Below are 17,592 nucleotides of genomic sequence, written 5' to 3' on the forward strand. Positions count from 1 at the left end.
TCTATTTATTGCTTCTTTCATGTATTAAATTATAAACTAAATTGTTGCACCTATAAATTTTATGCTTCTTTCTCAGACATTCCATTTGTTTTCAGTATTGAAATTATGCTTTAGTTATTAGTGCAAACTTCATTTATTTATTAAATCTACTGTTCTGATTCCTTACCGTTGTTTGTCCAGTTCACCAAGTTGCTGCTGGAGACTCTCAATCTTGCTAACAAATTCCTGTTTAATCCTTCCATTTTTTTCTTCTGCTGACTTTCTGGCTCTTTCAGACTGTTGCAATCTAAGATTTAACAAAGCAATTCTAACAAGTACATAGATTAGGAGGTATAATAAACATTAAGTTCTTCTTGCACTGAACTAATTGAAAAATAATTTAGTAATTATTAACTAGCAACACAAGAATTAGCTCCTGTTCAAAGCAATAATGCTGTTTTGACTTTCCACCAACTGTTTGCTTTTGATATGGGCTCCTTCAGCATTCCTTTGTTGTGCATGAATTGAAAGATCAAAGTATATATACATTACCATATAATACCTTGAGATTCTTTTCTTGCAAGCAGGAACAGTAGAACAGAGAAATACAACAGAATCAATGATAAAACTACACACAAAGACAGACAAACAACCAACGTGAAAAAGAAGATGCACTGTGCAAAAAAAATAATACTGATAATTAGTTGTAGAGACCTTGAAAGTGAATCCACAGATTATGGAATGGTTCAGAGTTGAGGAAGTGAAATTTTCCACACTGTTTCAGGAGCCTGATTGTTGAAGGATAATAGCTGTTTCTGAACATAACTTCAGTTTCTTGTACAGTGTCACTCACCAATACCGTGTTAACTCAGCTCATGAAATTCACAAGACTAGTTGGGAAAAGTGATTTAAGTTCCCTTCTTCCTTCAAAGTATCAGCTAATGCTAATACTTTTTTTATTATTAGCTAAAGCTAATGCAACTTTTTTTGAAAAATAGGGAGATGACAAAGTACTGAATATTGCACCAAAATCTATTTCTGATCTACTTTTAATGTTTCCTTTCACCATTCTTGCAAAATGATTCAGATTGTGTTAAACTGTTGTCAGTTCTGAAGGCAAAATAATGCAGCTCAGTATGTTTTTTTTGCTGGAATTGATGCTTCTTTGATTTCCTATCTTAGATCACTAAATTTGTTGATGCAATTTCTCAATCCTGAACAGAGCTCAGGAGATGCATTGCCTGTCCCTTAATCAGGAAACAGAAATCATGCTCAATATGTTTTTTCTTCCAAATAATTTGGCTTTATGGCTACGGCTTTAAACAGATCCTTAAAGAATTTCCCACTCTGGATTAATAAAGTATTTATTATTAATAATCTTAATTTTAAAGTTAGCCTTGTATTGAAGGCAGGCCAAAGGTTAATTCCAGGGACAGAGGATTAACCTTTGAACTGCCTTCAAAGGTTTGGGCTACTCAAACTCATCAACAGGACAGCTTCAGACAAGCAATCAATGGATGGAAGGGTAGATGTTAGTGAAGATGTAAAGGGAAGGTTATAAATAAACAATCAAACTGCAAGACAAAAGTAGATTTCAAAACAATATCTTGCATCAAGTTTAGAGACAGATGATCAATGTTTATCTCCAATGGATTGAGAAAACTGAAATAGATCATCATGGTACATCAAACACCAGGAGCCCAAATTGTTATTCCAGTGATTAACAAGGGAATTGCAATTCTCAACAAACATAATTTAGCAACTTTTAAGCAAATGTGCTAAAAACGAATATTGGAATATTCTATTTTACAGAATATCATTCCAAATATTCACCAAGTCAAGAAACAGTACCAAATATACTATAAACAACAGGAATTCTGCAGATGCTGGAAATTCAAGCAACATACATCAAAGTTGCTGGTGAACGCAGCAGGCCAAGCAGCATCTATAGGAAGAGGTGCAGTCGACGTTTCAGGCCGAGACCCTTCGTCAGGACTAACTGAAGGAAGAGTGAGTAAGGGATTTGAAAGCTGGAGGGGGAGGGAGAGATGCAAAATGATAGGAGAAGACAGGAGGGGGAGGGATAGAGCCGAGAGCTGGACAGGTGATAGGCAAAAGGGGATACGAGAGGATCATGGGACAGGAGGCCTAGGGAGAAAGACGGGGGGGGGTGACCCAGAGGATGGGCAAGAGGTATATTCAGAGGGACAGAGGGAGAAAAAGGAGAGTGAGAGAAAGAATGTGTGCATAAAAATGAGTAACAGCTGGGGTACGAGGGGGAGGTGGGGCCTAGCGGAAGTTAGAGAAGTCAATGTTCATGCCATCAGGTTGGAGGCTACCCAGACGGAATATAAGGTGTTGTTCCTCCAACCTGAGTGTGGCTTCATCTTTACAGTAGAGGAGGCCGTGGATAGACATGTCAGAATGGGAATGGGATGTGGAATTAAAATGTGTGGCCACTGGGAGATCCTGCTTTCTCTGGCGGACAGAGCGTAGATGTTCAGCAAAGCGGTCTCCCAGTCTGCGTCGGGTCTCACCAATATATAAAAGGCCACATCGGGAGCACCGGACGCAGTACATCACCCCAGTCGACTCACAGGTGAAGTGATGCCTCACCTGGAAGGACTGTTTGGGGCCCTGAATGGTGGTAAGGGAGGAAGTGTAAGGGCATGTGTAGCACTTGTTCCGCTTACACGGATAAGTGCCAGGAGGGAGATCAGTGGGGAGGGATGGGGGGGACGAATGGACAAGGGAGTTGTGTAGGGAGCGATCCCTGCAGAATGCAGAGGGGGGGGGAGGGAAAGATGTGCTTAGTGGTGGGATCCCGTTGGAGGTGGCGGAAGTTACGGAGAATAATATGTTGGACCTGGAGGCTGGTGGGGTGGTAGGTGAGGACCAGGGGAACCCTATTCCTAGTGGGGTGGTGGGAGGATGGAGTGAGAGCAGATGTACGTGAAATGGAGGAGATGCGTTTAAGAGCAGAGTTGATAGTGGAGGAAGGGAAGCCCCTTTCTTTAAAAAATGAAGACATCTCCCTCATCCTAGAATGAAAAACCTCATCCTGAGAGCAGATGCGGCGGAGACAGAGGAATTGCGAGAAGGGGATGGCGTTTTTGCAAGAGACAGGGTGAGAAGAGGAATAGTCCAGTTAGCTGTGAGAGTCAGTAGGCTTATAGTAGATATCAGTGGATAAGCTGTCTCCAGAGACAGAGACAGAAAGATCTAGAAAGGGGAGGGAGGTGTCGGAAATAGACCAGGTAAACTTGAGGGCAGGGTGAAAGTTGGAGGCAAAGTTAATAAAGTCAACGAGTTCTGCATGCGTGCAGGAAGCAGCGCCAATGCAGTCGTCGATATAGCGAAGGAAAAGTGGGGGACAGATACCAGAATAGGCACGGAACATAGATTGTTCCACAAACCCAACAAAAAGGCAGGCATAGCTAGGACCCATACGGGTGCCCATAGCTACACCTTTAGTTTGGAGGAAATGGGAGGAGCAAAAGGAGAAATTATTAAGAGTAAGGACTAATTCCGCTAGACGGAGCAGAGTGGTGGTAGAGGGGAACTGATTACGTCTGGAATCCAAAAAGAAGCGTAGAGCTTTGAGACCTTCCTGATGGGGGATGGAAGTATATAAGGACTGGACATCCATGGTGAAAATAAAGCGGTGGGGGCCAGGGAACTTAAAATCATCGAAAAGTTTAAGAGCGTGAGAAGTGTCACGAACATAGGTCGGAAGGGATTGAACAAGGGGTGATAAAACAGTGTCGAGGTATGCAGAAACGAGTTCGGTGGGGCAGGAGCAAGCTGAGACAATAGGTCGGCCAGGACAGGCAGGTTTGTGGATCTTGGGTAGGAGGTAGAAACGCGAAGTGCGGGGTGTGGGAACTATAAGGTTGGTAGCAGTGGATGGGAGATCCCCTGAGCGGATAAAGTCGTTGATAGTGTGGGAGACAATGGCCTGGTGCTCCTTGGTGGGGTCACGATCGAGGGGTAAATAGGAGGTATCCGCGAGTTGTCGCTGTGCCTCGGCAAGGTAGAGGTCAGTACGCCAGACTACAACAGCACCCCCTTTATCAGCGGGTTTAATAATAAGGTTAGGATTAGTGCGGAGGGAGTGGAGAGCAGAGCGTTCCGAAGGAGTGAGGTTGGAATGGGGACAAGGTGCGGTGAAGTCGAGACGGTTGATGTCCCGTCGGCAGTTGGCAATAAAGAGATCCAGAGCAGGCAGGAGACCAGAGCGGGGTGTCCATGAAGAAGAGGAGGGTTGAAGACGGGAGAAGGGGTCATCGGTGGGGGTGGAAGAGTCCTTGCCGAAGAAGTAGGCTCGGAGACGGAGACGGCGGAAGAAAAGTTCCGCATCGTGGCGAACACGGAACTCGCTGAGGTGTGGGCGAAGGGGGACAAACGTGAGGCCCTTACTGAGAACAGAGCGTTCTGCCTCCGACAGTTGAAGGTCGGAGGGGATGGTAAAGACCCGGCACGGATGAGAGCTGGGATCAGAGGGGGGAGGGGGGAGGCTGGGGGTGTCAATGGAGAGGGGAGGGTTGGGGTGAGAGGAAGATGGAGCCTCTGAGGGCCCAGGAGTTGACGGTGGGATCTGAGGAAGACGGGGTTGCAGAGTGGTGGTGGGGGAAGGGGAGACGGGAGTCACAACAGCAGCACATAAAGACCCGGCCTGGAGTTCAAGGCTGGAGTCGCAGTTGGTGGTTGCGTAATCATTTCGAATGTGTCCATGGTCGTTGCTGGAGTCCGGGTTTTGAATATGTCCTCAGGTGTTGGAGCCGCCGAGATCAATGGCAGGCGCCGCAATTGAAAGTTCATGCCCCAAACAGTCCTTCCAGGTGAGGCATCACTTCACCTGTGAGTCGACTGGGGTGATATACTGCGTCCGGTGCTCCCGATGTGGCCTTTTATATATTGGTGAGACCCGACGCAGACTGGGAGACCGCTTTGCTGAACATCTACGCTCTGTCCGCCAGAGAAAGCAGGATCTCCCAGTGGCCACACATTTTAATTCCACATCCCATTCCCATTCTGACATGTCTATCCACGGCCTCCTCTACTGTAAAGATGAAGCCACACTCAGGTTGGAGGAACAACACCTTATATTCCGTCTGGGTAGCCTCCAACCTGATGGCATGAACATTGACTTCTCTAACTTCCGCTAGGCCCCACCTCCCCCTCGTACCCCAGCTGTTACTCATTTTTATGCACACATTCTTTCTCTCACTCTCCCTTTTCTCCCTCTGTCCCTCTGAATATACCTCTTGCCCATCCTCTGGGTCACCCCCCCCCCCCCGTCTTTCTCCCTAGGCCTCCTGTCCCATGATCCTCTCGTATCCCCTTTTGCCTATCACCTGTCCAGCTCTCGGCTCTATCCCTCCCCCTCCAGCTTTCAAATCCCTTACTCACTCTTCCTTCAGTTAGTCCTGACGAAGGGTCTCGGCCTGAAACGTCGACTGCACCTCTTCCTATAGATGCTGCTTGGCCTGCTGCGTTCACCAGCAACTTTGATGTATGTTACCAAATATACTATGAAATGTTTTGATCAATTCCTCGTCATGATGAAGAAATCACCAATAAGTTGTTCAAAGTGTAAATATACCCATATTACATGCAAATATATTACTAGTTTGATACAAAATATTGCATATTTAGCTGTACCTTTCTTCCATTTGTTTTGTGGCGCTGATCATCTGGTTCGTCTTTTGCTCCAAAGTGTTTATCATTTCTGTCTTCTGTTGCACTGTCCCATCAGAGTTCTACATGATTTACCAAAGGAACAAATTATCACACATTCTATGATACTTTCAAATTAACCTTAAGAGGTTTGCCAGTATTTAAATCCTTAACTACTTTGAAAAATAGGGAGATGACAAAGTACTGAATATTGCACCAAAATCTATTTCTGATCTACTTTTAATGTTTCCTTTCACCATTCTTGCAAAATGATTCAGATTGTGTTAAACTGTTGTCAGTTCTGAAGGCAAAATAATGCAGCTCAGTATGTTTTTTTTGCTGGAATTGATGCTTCTTTGATTTCCTATCTTAGATCACTAAATTTGTTGATGCAATTTCTCAATCCTGAACAGAGCTCAGGAGATGCATTGCCTGTCCCTTAATCAGGAAACAGAAATCATGCTCAATATGTTTTTTCTTCCAAATAATTTGGCTTTATGGCTATGGCTTTAAACAGATCCTTAAAGAATTTCCCACTCTGGATCAATAAAGTATTTATTATTAATAACCCTAATTTTAAAGTTAGCCTTGTATTGAAGGCAGGCCAAAGGTTAATTCCAGGGACAGAGGATTAACCTTTGAACTGCCTTCAAAGGTTTGGGTAGACTGGGCCTCCGTCTTTTGAAATTTAGAAGAATGAGAGCCATTCTCATTGAGGTGCAATACTTTAAAAATGTAAAGTGGGAGGTGCTTGATATGTACTTCCCCAATGAAGTGAATAAACAGCTGAAAGCATAGTTGTTAAATTAAGACATACCTGAAGGTGTTGAACACAAAGACATGAATCTGGAAATTACAGAGTTGCATTAGGTGAATCAAGAACTATATCGAAAACTGAGGATGACAGGTTTCGACTTTTATAGGAAAGTTGTGAGGATAAAGGGGAAAAGGCACAAGAGTAAAGCCAAGGTCAAGATCCAACCAGCCATGATTTGATTATGTGGTAGATCAGACTCAAGGGCTGCACACCTATTCCTACATTTATTTCTCCCAGTCTATGATAGAGTTAACAGAAGGATTCTAAAATATGCCAAAACCTTTAAAAATATTTTCAATATCTAAACCAAATCAAAACCAACTGCATTTAGTTCCATTTTAACTTCTCACACCACAGACAAACATAGACATGAAGAGTATGAGTGGTAGCTGATCTGATCATAATCTCAACTGTATAGTCTTATAGCCTTTCACTCGTCCTTGACTATCAATAAACAAATTATCTTAAAATACTCAGACTCAGCTTCCGATGCTCTTTCAGGAACACAATTCCAAAGACTCAAGACACTCAAAATTGCAGCTAATCTCATTTTTAAATGGGTGACCTTTTATTTTAAAATGAAGTGACCCCAATTCTAGATTCTACCACAGAGAAAATATCCTCTCTACATGCACCCTTGCAAGGCCCTTCAGGATCTTACACAATTCGGTCAAGTAGATACAAGTCCAGCCTGTCTAACCTCTCCTTCTAAGATGATCAACCCATTCCATGTCTAGCAAACCCCTCATTCTCTTTTTCATATGTAGAAGTATAGGAAACAATTTAACTCACAGCAATACCGATCAAACCCATTCCAACATTTATTTCCCACTAAACATTCCATTTTTTTTTTGCTTGCTCAGGTAATCCATTTTCTCCATTTCCAATCTACCTATTATTCCTGATACTCAATACTCTCCAGCCAAACTTCCACTCATTTCTGCTGATCAAATGTTAATCTGAGTTCTCCGGCAAGGGGTATCCTAATTCAGCAATGTTTTCCCAATATCAAGGGAGGAAATTATACTTGGACCGTTCTAATATGGATTTAGTTTTCTTTTCAATCACATCAATGACAAAGGATCATTAATTCAAAATAGCTTTTAAGGAATAGTACACAGCTCTAGGCATATGCAGGAACTATAATAGTTCCTATTGTTTTATCCAGTCATGTTCTTAATGTAAATTAATCTTGGAAAGGTCATTGCATCGTACACTGCACATGCTCCAACGTTACTTGCTAATTAAGGATTGTCAGTGAGTCAAATCTGGCTTCATTTCTTACCATAGAACCATAGCAACTACAGCACAGAAACAGGCCTTTTGGCCCTTCTTGGCTGTGCCGAACCATTTTCTGCTTAGTCCCACTGACCTGCACACGGTCCATATCCCTCCATACACCTCCCATCCATGTATCTGTCCAATTTATTCTTAAATGTTAAAAAAGAACCCGCATTTACCACCTCGTCTGGCAGCTCATTCCATACTCCCACCACTCTCTGTGTGAAGAAGCCCCCGCTAATGTTCCCTTTAAACTTTTCCCCCCTCACCCTTAACCCATGTCCTCTGGTTTTTTCTCCTGGTTTTGCCTCAGTGGAAAAAGCCTGCTTGCATTCACTCTATCTATACCCATCATAATTTTATATACCTCTATCAAATCTCCCCTCATTCTTCTACGCTCCAGGGAATAAAGTCCTAACCTATTCAACCTTTCTCTGTAACCGAGTTTCTCAAGTCCCGGCAACATCCTTGTAAACCTTCTCTGCACTCTTTCAACCTTATTTATATCCTTCCTGTAATTTGGTGACCAAAACTGAACACAATACTCCAGATTCAGCCTCACCAATACCTTATACAACCTCATCATAACATTCCAGCTCTTATACTCAATACTTTGATTAATAAAGGCCAATGTACCAAAAGCTCTCTTTACGACCCTATCTACCTGTGACGACACTTTTAGGGAATTTTGTATCTGTTTTCCCAGATCCCTCTGTTCCACTGCACTCCTCAGTGCCTTACCTTTAACCCTGTATGTTCTACGTTGGTTTGTCCTTCCAACGTGCAATACCTCACACTTGTCAGTATTAAACTCCATCTGCCATTTTTTAGCCCATTTTTCCAGCTGGTCCAAGTCCCTCTGCAGGCTCTGAAAACCTTCCTCGCTGTCTACTACACCTCCAATCTTTGTATCATCAGCAAACTTGCTGATCCAATTTACCACATTATCATCCAAATCATTGATATAGATGACAAATAACAATGGACCCAGCACTGATCCCTGTGGCACACCGCTAGTCACAGGCCTCCACTCAGAGAAGCAATTCTCTACCACCACTCTCTGGCTTCTTCCATCGAGCTAATGTCTAATCCAATTTACCACCTCTCCATGTATACCTAGCGACTGAATTTTCTGAACTAACCTCCCATGCGGGACCTTCTCAAAGGCCTTACTGAAGTCCATGTAGACAATATCCACTGCCTTCCCTTCATCCACTTTCCTGGTAACCTCGTCGAAAAACTCCAATAGATTGGTCAAACATGACCTACCACGCACAAAGCCATGTTGACTCTCCCTAATAAGTCCCTGTCTATCCAAATGCTTGTAGATTCTGTCTCTTAGTACTCCCTCCAATAACTTACCTACTACCGACATTAAACTTACTGGCCTATAATTTCCCGGATTACTTTTCGATCCTTTTTTACACAACGGAACAACATGAGCCACTCTCCAATCCTCCGGCACCTCACCTGTAGACAGCGACATTTTAAATATTTCAGCCAGGGCCCCTGCAATTTCAACACTAGTCTCCTTCAAGGTCTGAGGGAACACCCTGTCAGGTCCCAGGGATTTATCAACTTTAATTTTCCTCAAGACAGCAATGACCTCCTCCTTTTCGACGTACAGTTTCCATGATCTCACTACTTGTTTCTCTTAATTCCATAGACTTCATGCCAGTTTCCTTAGTAAATACAGACGCAAAAAACCTATTTAAGATCTCCCCCATTTCCTTTGGTTCCGCACATAGCCGACCACTCTGATCTTCAAGACAACCAATTTTATCCCTTATAATCCTTTTGCTCTTAATATACCTGTAAAAGCTCTTTGGATTATCCTTCACTTTGACGGCCAAGGCAACCTCATGTCTTCTTTTAGCCCTCCTGATTTCTTTCTTAAGTATTTTCTTGCACTTCTTATACTCCTCAAGCACCTTATTTACTCCCTGCTTCCTATACACGTCATACAACTCCCTCTTCTTCTTTATCAAAGTTGCAATATCCTTTGCGAACCAAGGTTCCTTATTCCTATTCACCTTGACTTTAATCCTGACAGGAACATACAAATTCTGCACTCTCAAAATTTCTGCTTTGAAGGCTTCCCACCTACCGATCACATCCATGCCAGAGAACAACCTGTCCCAATCCACGCTTTTTAGATCCTTTCTCATTTCTTCAAATTTGGCCTTCTTCCAGTTAAGAACCTCAACCCTAGGACCAGATCTATCCTTGTCCATGATCAAGTTGAAACTTATGGTGTTATGATCACTGGAACCAAAGTGCTCCCCTACACAGACTTCTGTCACTTGTCCTAACTCGTTTCCTAACAGGAAATCCAATATTGCATCCCCTCTAGTAGGTCCCTCTATATATTGATTTAGAAAACTTTCCTGAACACATTTTACAAACTCTAAACCATCTAGACCCCTAACAGTATGGGAGACCCAATCAATATATGGAAAATTAAAATCCCCTACCACCACAACTTTATGTTTCCTGCAGTTGCCTGCTATCTCTCTGCAGATTTGCACTTCCAATTCTCTTTGACTATTGGGTGGTCTGTAATACAATCCCACTAATGTGGCCATACCTTTCCTGTTTCTCAGCTCCACCCACAAGGACTCAGTAGACAAGCCCTCTAATCTGTCCTGCCTGAGCACTGCTGTAATATTTTCCCTAACAAGCAATGCCACTCCCTCACCTTTCATTCCTCTGCCTCGATCACATCTGAAACATCGGAACCCTGGAATATTAAGCTGCCAGTCCTGCCCCTCCTGTAGCCAAGTTTCACTAATTGCTACAATGTCATAATTCCACGTGCCAATCCACGCCCTCAACTCATCCGCCTTCCCCGCAATACTCCTAGCATTGAAATATATACACCTCAGAAGATTTTTACCACCACTCATAACCTTTCTATTAGTGGATTTGCTTGAACTTTTAACATCATTTATTTTCACCCCAGCCACACTGTCAGCTCTGGTACTGTGGTTCCCATCCCCCTGCAAATCTAGTTTAAAGCCCCCCCAATAGCATTAACAAACCTCCCTGAAAGGATATTGGTCCCCCTGTAGTTCAAGTGTAACCCGTCTCTCTTGTACAGGTCCCACCTGCCCCAGAAGAGGTCCCAATTATCCTGAAATCTGAAACCCTGCTCCCTACACCAGTTCCTCAGCCACTTGTTCATCCTCCAGAGCATCCTATTCCTACCCTCACTGGCACGTAGCACAGGTAGCAATCCTGAGATTACCACCCTCGAGGTCCTGCTTTTCAACTTCCTACCAAGCTCTCTATACTCACTCTCCAGGATCTCCTCACTCTTCCTTGCTATGTCATTGGTACCGATGTGCACCACGACATCTGGCTGATCACCCTCCCACTTCAGAATGTCATGCAATCGATCAGAGACATCCTTGACCCTGGCATCTGGGAGGCAACAAACCATACCTTGGCTTTGTGAAACATCTGCAAATTGATAGCCTTCACCTCTTCTAACTGTTGTCGCAGAGCAACCAGCGAATCTTGCTTCTCATGAGTGTCCTTCTCCAGTAACTTCATGGCCGTCTCCATTTCTTGCTTCAAGCTTACTTGTAATTCCAGTTCTTTCTCTAGCTCCTGAAATAACAAACCTCTACAAAATCACCACAAATTAAAAGATGCAAACAGATTTTAAAGCTGCATTTTTACATTATTACCTTCCTCGCATTGATAGGAGTATCTGGCCAAAATAATCAGACCAAAGAATGCTTATACAAGCATCAAAATATTTTCAAGCACTAAATCCAATTCATTTTCGAAGTACTTTATACCAGTTCTGAAGTAAAAATAATATATTTGAATTTTAAAATAAAACAAGCTTAATATCAAGTTTTACACAAGTTATTTGCCAGTTCAAGAGAAATATTAAGGTTCTTTACCGTTCTGAGTCGTTTCTCTTCCTTCAGCTGCTTCCAGACTTCATTGTACATTTCATCTAGACCTTGCCGAGTCTGTCTGTACGTTTCCAGCTCTACTTCAGAATCTTGTCTACTCACCTGGTAAATGTCAGAACGAATTTATAAGTGAAATTTATAAGAATGCAAGTATCAAATAACAGGAGCTTACTTTGCATTTACTTTAGATTCAGAGTACCACAGCATAGAAAAAGGCCCTTCAGCTCATCTAGTCCATGCAAACCTGGTTTCTCCTCCTAGTCCCACTTCTCTGTACCTAGACCATAGCCCACTGTACCTCTCTCATCCAAAGTTCTCTTAAATATTGTAAGTGAACCCACATAAGAAACAAGAGTAGGAGTAGGCCACCTGGCCCATCAAGCCTGCTCTGCCATGCAATAAGATCATAACTGTTCTGGCCGTGGAATCTGCTCCACTCTTCCTGCCTTTTCCCCACAGCCCTCAATTCCCTCCAGAGCGTCCGTGGATAGGTTTCAGGGGGTCCGTGCACTTGCGATAGGAAAATCTACATCTTTATTTTCACTAACTTCTAACCGAAATTTAGCATTTCTTTCAAATAGTAATACAGAGGGGAAAAAACCACAGCAGTATTAGCAGTACCTATACTTTGTCACCAATAGAAATCACAAATATTTTCGTATCATATTACAGCCATTACAAATAATTTAAATATCATTTAGGGCACACTCATCACTACTTCAAAATTATGGTAGTTATTAGACCTGCCCCTAGATCGAATCTGATCAGAGTCTTCGCATCTGCAGACACTCATGCAACATAGTGGCCAACTATCAGGCAGCCCTGTGCCTAGTAGTCTTTCAGCCAGCAAATGGTGAAGTTTGCATGTTCTCACATTTGTGATCTTTATTTTAAATACATAGTCTTGTTATTTAATGCATTAATAAAGGAACATATATCACTATATCACAAATTAGCTTCTTTATATTCTGATAACTAGATTTTATAATTGGTTTATTTTGTAATCTTATCTATTTTACTTTATATATTTAAATACATTATTCTGAGAAGGGGTTTATAGGGTCCATGGGCAGGGTACCAAAGCGTTAGGGTTCTACTGAGTCCAATAAGTACGTTGTCAGTGCGATACTGGGTTAACTAAGTATTTAGTCAGGTTACTATCAGTTCAGTGCTCTATTGGGTCAGGGGACATCTGACCAAGTAACTACAATGTCAGGGTGCTAATGTGTTTAAAACATCTATTACTTTAGGGCACTACTGGGTCAGAGCTGTACCACGTCAAATACCTACATTGTCAGGGTGCTAATGGGATAAAGAACTAGTTTGATAGTCCTACTAAGACAGGATAATACTGGGTGAAATACTTAATTGATCACAGCGATATTGGGTGAATAGGTACGATCTACTACTTCTGCTAGCAGCTTGTTCCATACTTCCACCATCATCTGAGTGAAAAGGCTTCCCCTCAGGATCTTAACTTATGCTGTGTTTTCTAAAATATAGCAATCGCTCCCTACCATCCACATTTCTTTGAGAAACCACCCACCTGATATTAAGTGCTAAAATTGATGGTGAAGACCTGCTCACAAAAGTAGTTACTCCCAACCTCACAAAATAATTTTTATTTCAAAAATATACTTCTCATTATATATACATTATATTACATCTTTACTTCCTTAGAAGATTAAGGAAGTTCTGTTTGTCACCAAACACACCAATAAACTTCTATATACGTATTGTTGAAAGTACTCTAGCTACATCAAGTTTTATCGTGCTCTGGTATCGCAATTCAGATGCAAAGGAAGACAAGAAGTCGAACAGAGTAGTGGACTCTGTCCAATACATCACGGGCACATCCCTCCTCACCACTGGTAATATCCGCTGTTGGCTCAGCCTCAAAAAGTTAACACACCTCAAAGATCCCCATCATTCAGACCATGCCACCTTCTCACAGATACCATTGGGCAGGAAGTACAGAATCGTCAAGTCCCACACAACCAGGTTCAAAAGCAGCTACAACCACTCTGTTCTTGAACAACTCTAGTCGCTGCTCCAGTATGTCAATACAATGACCACTTCAATCACTAAGCACCAACACGGACTGTTTCTTTTGTTCTAATTGTGTTTATTCTTGTAAAATTTACATAGAATTTATGTTTTTCTTTTGAATGCTGCTTATATGATGAAATGTGCCTTTGACATGACTTGTCCATAAGACATAAACTCAGCACTGACTTCAAATAACCTCAATGAAAACAAACTGATATGTCTTTCTTCATTGTGCTATCACTTCAGTATGTTATCTTGCAATGCATTAATGCTACTTTTCCTCCTCAAACAATGGTGAACATGGTTCAACTGATTCCGCGTAGCTATTCAATGGTTGGCATACGTAAGAGTTTGGGGGAAATTTTCAGTCCAACACATTCATGTGTTTGCTTATCTGAGCTAATCCTATTTACCTACATTTTAAACCTTTTCTATCTGTGTACCTATTCTAAGTATTTTAAACATTGTAATTCTACCCTCTTCTACCACTTCCTGCAGCAGCTCATTCCACACAGCTACCACCAGGTGTGTGGAAAAACTTGTCCCTTATGTCCCCTTTATATTTTTCTCCTCACTGTAAGTCTATGCTCTCCAGTTTTAAAATCCCTTAACCTGGGAAAAAGGCTAACCATTCCCCTTATTCATGCATAGAACCTGCCTTAACCAATTTCATTACTCAGCCAACTCTGCCCTCATACACCACCAAAACTTCCACCCATTTAGTACAATCACAGGATGGCAACATGACCTTACTGGTGCTGCTGAGGCCAAGTGCAATCACACATCTCAAAATTTTGGGTAGAGGTTTGTGCATTCTCTAAGAGTGAAACTCTGCTACCTAAACAGCTGTAATGCAGGCGTCACCTGTATTCATTTTCTTTTGAAAAATCTAGGCCTTTCTAAAAGGAGCTTAATCTGTGGTAAATATAAATAACTTTTTAAATTAAAACTCATATAACCTTTCTATAGTTGACAGAGGTGGAAGAAACCAGTTTAGAATATTAAATTAAAATTGATGATTCAACCTCTACTCGCCGTTCGCTGCTTTCAAGGATTGATGAATTTTCTTGCTTTAATTGATCCTGTTCTTCCTGAAGTGACTGAATTCGGTCATTTGCTGCTGTAAGCTGCAAAATACATCACAGCCAGATCATATTCAATACTAACCTATTTTCAAATGAAATTTCAAGAAGACATGAGGAAAGATTGTCAGTATTACTCACCTCTTCCATGAGTTTTGCATTAATCTTTTCCAACAAATCCAGTTTTGCCTGTAGGTCAGAAACTGTGCCACTTTAAACAAACACATTTAATTATTACACATCACATCAAAGTAAAATGCTTACATTGGTTACTAACAAAATTAATGTTTTATCAGATGAGACATTACATTTTTCTGAATGGCTTTTAAATGCTGCACTTACAACAAATATTTGAGATCTAATTTTAAACACATACACAAGATAATGAAGATAGTGACAAAGCCATTTGGTGCTTTACCTCAAATGTCTGTTGAGCTCTTCCACGTAATGTTTCTGGTCAAGAATTTTGGTGATTTCAGTACTCCTGAAAGCCAAGGAGATGAAATTATGGATTTTGGAACATATCCAAGGCAATTTCAGATTTCATACTCAACCTCAATGGCTCACACGAACAGTCTGGTTTTCAGGTTCAAGATTTTCACTGATGCATTTCTGACAGCATTTACATTTTTCCCCCAATTAAACCAACAGTGAAAAATAAATTCATCAACTCAAGCTTTCCTTTCATCTAAGACAGGCATATTAATCCAGAGGATTCATTTTCTAAATGGGGAACAAATTCAAAAGTCCAAGGAGCAATGATACTTCGGAGTCCTCATGCAGGATTTCCTAAATCTTAACTTGCAGGTTGAGTCAGTGGTAAGGAAGGCAAATGCAATGTTAGCATATATTTCCAGAGGACAATATAAAAGCAAGCATGTAAAGGGCATTGATCAGATTGTATTTGGAGTACTGTGGGTGGTTTTGGACCCCATATCTAACAAATGATGTGCTGGCATTGGACAGCTCCAGAGGTGGTTCATGGGAAAGATTCCTGGAATGAAAGGGTTAACGTGCAAGTACCATTTGATGATTCTAAGACTGCACTCGCTGGAGTTTAGAAGAATGAAGGGGGTTCTCACTGAAACCTATTCAATATGTCTTTTTCCCAGGTTAAGGGATTCTAAAACTGGAGGACATAGATTTACAATGAGGGGAAAGATATAAAGGGGACACGAGAGACAAGCTTTTCCATACACTTGGTGGTAGCTGTGTGGAATGAACTGCTGCAGGAAGTGGTAGAAGAGGGTAGAATTACAACGTTGAAAATACTTAGAACAGGTACACAGATAGAAAAGGTTTAGATAGAGTTGACGTGGAGAGATTGTTTCCTGTAGTGGAGGAGTCTGGGATTGGAGCACAGCCTCGGAAAACAAGAACAGCCCTTTAAAACAGATATGAGAAACAATTTCTTAGGTGACAGGGTGGTTAATCTGTGGAATTCACTGCCAGAGGCAGCTGTGGAGGTCAAGTCATATTTAAAGCAGAGGTTGAGAGGTTCCTGATTTGTAAGGTTATGAGCAGAAGACAGAACAGGGTTGAGAGGGATAATAAATCATCCAATATTGGATGGTGGAGCAGATTTGATGGGCTGAATGGGCTAATTCTGCTCCTATGTCTTCTGTCTATGTCTACGTCTGAATACTCTCCTTTCATCTTTACCATGAAAGACAAGACTGGAAACAAGTTCCATTTTGAGATCAGAAATACAATCTCAGATCCAGTTTCCAAAGAAAGAAATGCATTCAGACTGTTTTCTCTAATTTATTTTCATCCTGGTCTACACTATTTTCTCCCAGTAGGCTCCTTTTCCAAGTATAACCAGTTCTGCAATCAAGAAATTGAAGAGGAAATCTATGTACGCAAGTCTGGAAGTGGCTCTTTATAAGTCTGTTGGAACTTGATCAATTTATTCTGAGACTATGAATAGTGAAATCAGCCACTCTAAGTACACAACTTGATTGGGACTCTACTGGGAAAGGGAACTAAGTGTAGTGAATTAAAATACCCTAGCCATTCTCAGCAACACAAAGATACTTTGTATTAAACCAATTCTGGAACATAAACAAAGCTAATCTGAGTTAGTCAATCTAAAATAGGACAGATCACACTGACAGGTTGCAAATGTGTCTGCAAAGAACTGTTAATTTGCTTCAGGTGTACGTGAGTGCATTCCAGACTTCAGTGCTGCTGTAAACAAATGAAGTAGTACAGAATCTGTTGCAGGTTAGGTGCCAAAACATAACCAACCTCCCCTCTGTTTAAAGTTGAACTCAATGGGCAAGATACACATTTTATTCAGCACCTCCACAATACATAAGCAACAATTTGCAAATATATCACTTGATGGGGTTGCCAAACTTAATTTTAAAAGGTAGGCTTAGGTATTATTTATTTTCTAGATCAAAAATGTGAATTCACAGATAAATAAACAAAAGGCCAGTGGTGCAAGAAATTGAAAATGAAAACTGCTGCTAAAAATATGAAAAATAACAATACTGGAAAGAATCATCAGGTCGTCAGCATCTGTGGAAAGAAAAAAAGTTAATGCGGGCTGGCTGGTGGCGCAATGAAATCGGCGCCGGACCCCGGAGCGGAGGTTCCTGGGTTCGAAACCAGTCAGGTCCGCTCCCGAGTACGCTTTCCATCTGTGCCAGGTTGAGTGTCGAGATCGCGACTCGACCTCGTAAAATAAAAGGGAAAAATACTGCGAAATGTCTGTGTGAGGAGTGGTGCCCCACACAGTCTCTCTCTCGCTCCGTGCCTTGTAAAAGCC

At 41.7% G+C, this 17,592-nt stretch overlaps 1 protein-coding gene across 1 annotated transcript in view; it reads right to left on the bottom strand.

Moving 5' to 3' along the window:
- Window positions 1-17,592, bottom strand: part of rufy1 (RUN and FYVE domain containing 1) — a 41,492-nt gene that overhangs the window by 12,438 nt on the left and 11,462 nt on the right. Inside the window, exons 7-13 of the mRNA XM_063053402.1 lie at window positions 15,235-15,300; window positions 14,958-15,027; window positions 14,760-14,861; window positions 11,671-11,787; window positions 11,201-11,368; window positions 5,644-5,741; window positions 167-286 (exon numbers count right to left, since the gene is read on the bottom strand). Of these exons, the coding sequence (XP_062909472.1) occupies window positions 167-286; window positions 5,644-5,741; window positions 11,201-11,368; window positions 11,671-11,787; window positions 14,760-14,861; window positions 14,958-15,027; window positions 15,235-15,300 (741 nt within the window). The remainder of the gene's footprint in view (window positions 1-166; window positions 287-5,643; window positions 5,742-11,200; window positions 11,369-11,670; window positions 11,788-14,759; window positions 14,862-14,957; window positions 15,028-15,234; window positions 15,301-17,592) is intronic.

The sequence above is a fragment of the Mobula hypostoma genome, chromosome 7 (genome assembly GCF_963921235.1).
Source record: "Mobula hypostoma chromosome 7, sMobHyp1.1, whole genome shotgun sequence".
NCBI classification, from domain to species: domain Eukaryota; kingdom Metazoa; phylum Chordata; class Chondrichthyes; order Myliobatiformes; family Myliobatidae; genus Mobula; species Mobula hypostoma.